General features: G+C 53.9%; 1 protein-coding gene across 1 annotated transcript in view; it reads left to right on the top strand.

The window, feature by feature from the left end:
• Window positions 1-771, top strand: part of LOC125481872 (threonine--tRNA ligase 2, cytoplasmic-like) — a gene marked incomplete at its 3' end in the record, with an annotated part of 12,468 nt that extends 11,697 nt beyond the window's left edge. Inside the window, exon 8 of the mRNA XM_048593800.1 lies at window positions 693-771. Within this exon, the coding sequence (XP_048449757.1) occupies window positions 693-771 (79 nt within the window). The remainder of the gene's footprint in view (window positions 1-692) is intronic.
• Window positions 772-1,156: the final 385 nt, after the last annotated feature.

The following is a 1,156-nucleotide window of genomic DNA, read 5'->3' as shown; positions in this document are numbered from 1 at the left end:
CCGTAGTGCCCAGGGATGTGTGGGTTAGGGTGGATTGGCCATGCTAAATTGTCCCGTAGTGCCCAGGGATGTGGGGGTTACGGTGGATTGGCCGTGCTAACTTGTCCCGTAGTGCCCAGGGATGTGGGGGTTAGGGTGGATTGGCCGTGCTAAATTGTCCCGTAGTGCCCAGGGATGTGCAGGTGAGGTTGGGTTGGCCGTGGGAAATGCAGGATTACGGGGATGGAATAAGGTTTTGGTCTGGGTGGAATGCTCTTCAGAGGGCTGGTGCAGACTCGATGGGTCGAATGGCCTGCTTCCACACCGTTGGGATTCTACAATTCATAAAAACGCCCACGTTGTCACCAACCTCACCTTTCTGTCCCTGCCGACCCCTCTGCTTAGCAAGAGTTAACAGTAGCTCCTGAAGTTTCCAGTGAGCCAGAGTTGGAGAGTTGTGAGCTCTCCAGGCCGAGCGAACAGAGACAAACAGTACGGTGATGCCGAGCAAGAGGCTCCTGGATGGTGTTGAGCTGCCCAAGTGTTGTCGGAGCTGCCCCCATCCAGGGCAAGTGGGGAGTATTCCCTCACCCTCCTGACTTGTGCCTTGGGACTGGGGTATAGGCACTGCGGAGTTTTAATCAGCTCTGGGCCCCTGTTAGTGCGGATACACCCCGTCCTGATCAGTAACCTCGGGCTTCTCTCACCAACAGGTGTGGCTCGCTGGTGGATCTGTGTCGGGGACCTCACATCAGACACACAGGACAGATCAAATCTTTCCGAATCGAGAAGGTGGGTCTGGCTTTACTGTATCTAACCCCGTGCTGTCCCTGTCCCTGGGAATGTTTGATGGCGACAGTGTAGAGGGAGCTTTACGCTGTATCTAACCCCGTGCTGTCCCTGTCCCTGGGAGTGTTTGATGGGGGACAGTGTAGAGAGAGCTTTACTCTGTATCTAACCCCGTGCTGTCCCTGTCCTGGGAGTGTTTGATGGGGGACAGTGTAGAAGGAGCTTTAATCTGTATCTAACCCTGTGCTGTCCCTGTCCTGGGACTGTTTGATTGGGGGGGACAGGGTAGAGGGAGCTTTACTCTGTATCTAACCCTTTGAGTTCAACCCTGGAATTGAACCTTTCGGTTAATATTTACTCCATGAAACCTCTTGTTATTTTCAGACAG

Source organism: Rhincodon typus, unplaced genomic scaffold (genome assembly GCF_021869965.1).
Source record: "Rhincodon typus isolate 14 unplaced genomic scaffold, sRhiTyp1.1 hic_rhity00003994, whole genome shotgun sequence".
Taxonomy (NCBI): Eukaryota; Metazoa; Chordata; class Chondrichthyes; order Orectolobiformes; family Rhincodontidae; genus Rhincodon; species Rhincodon typus.
The sequence above is the reverse complement of the archived record's forward strand: the minus strand, read 5'-3'. Positions and strand labels throughout refer to the sequence as shown.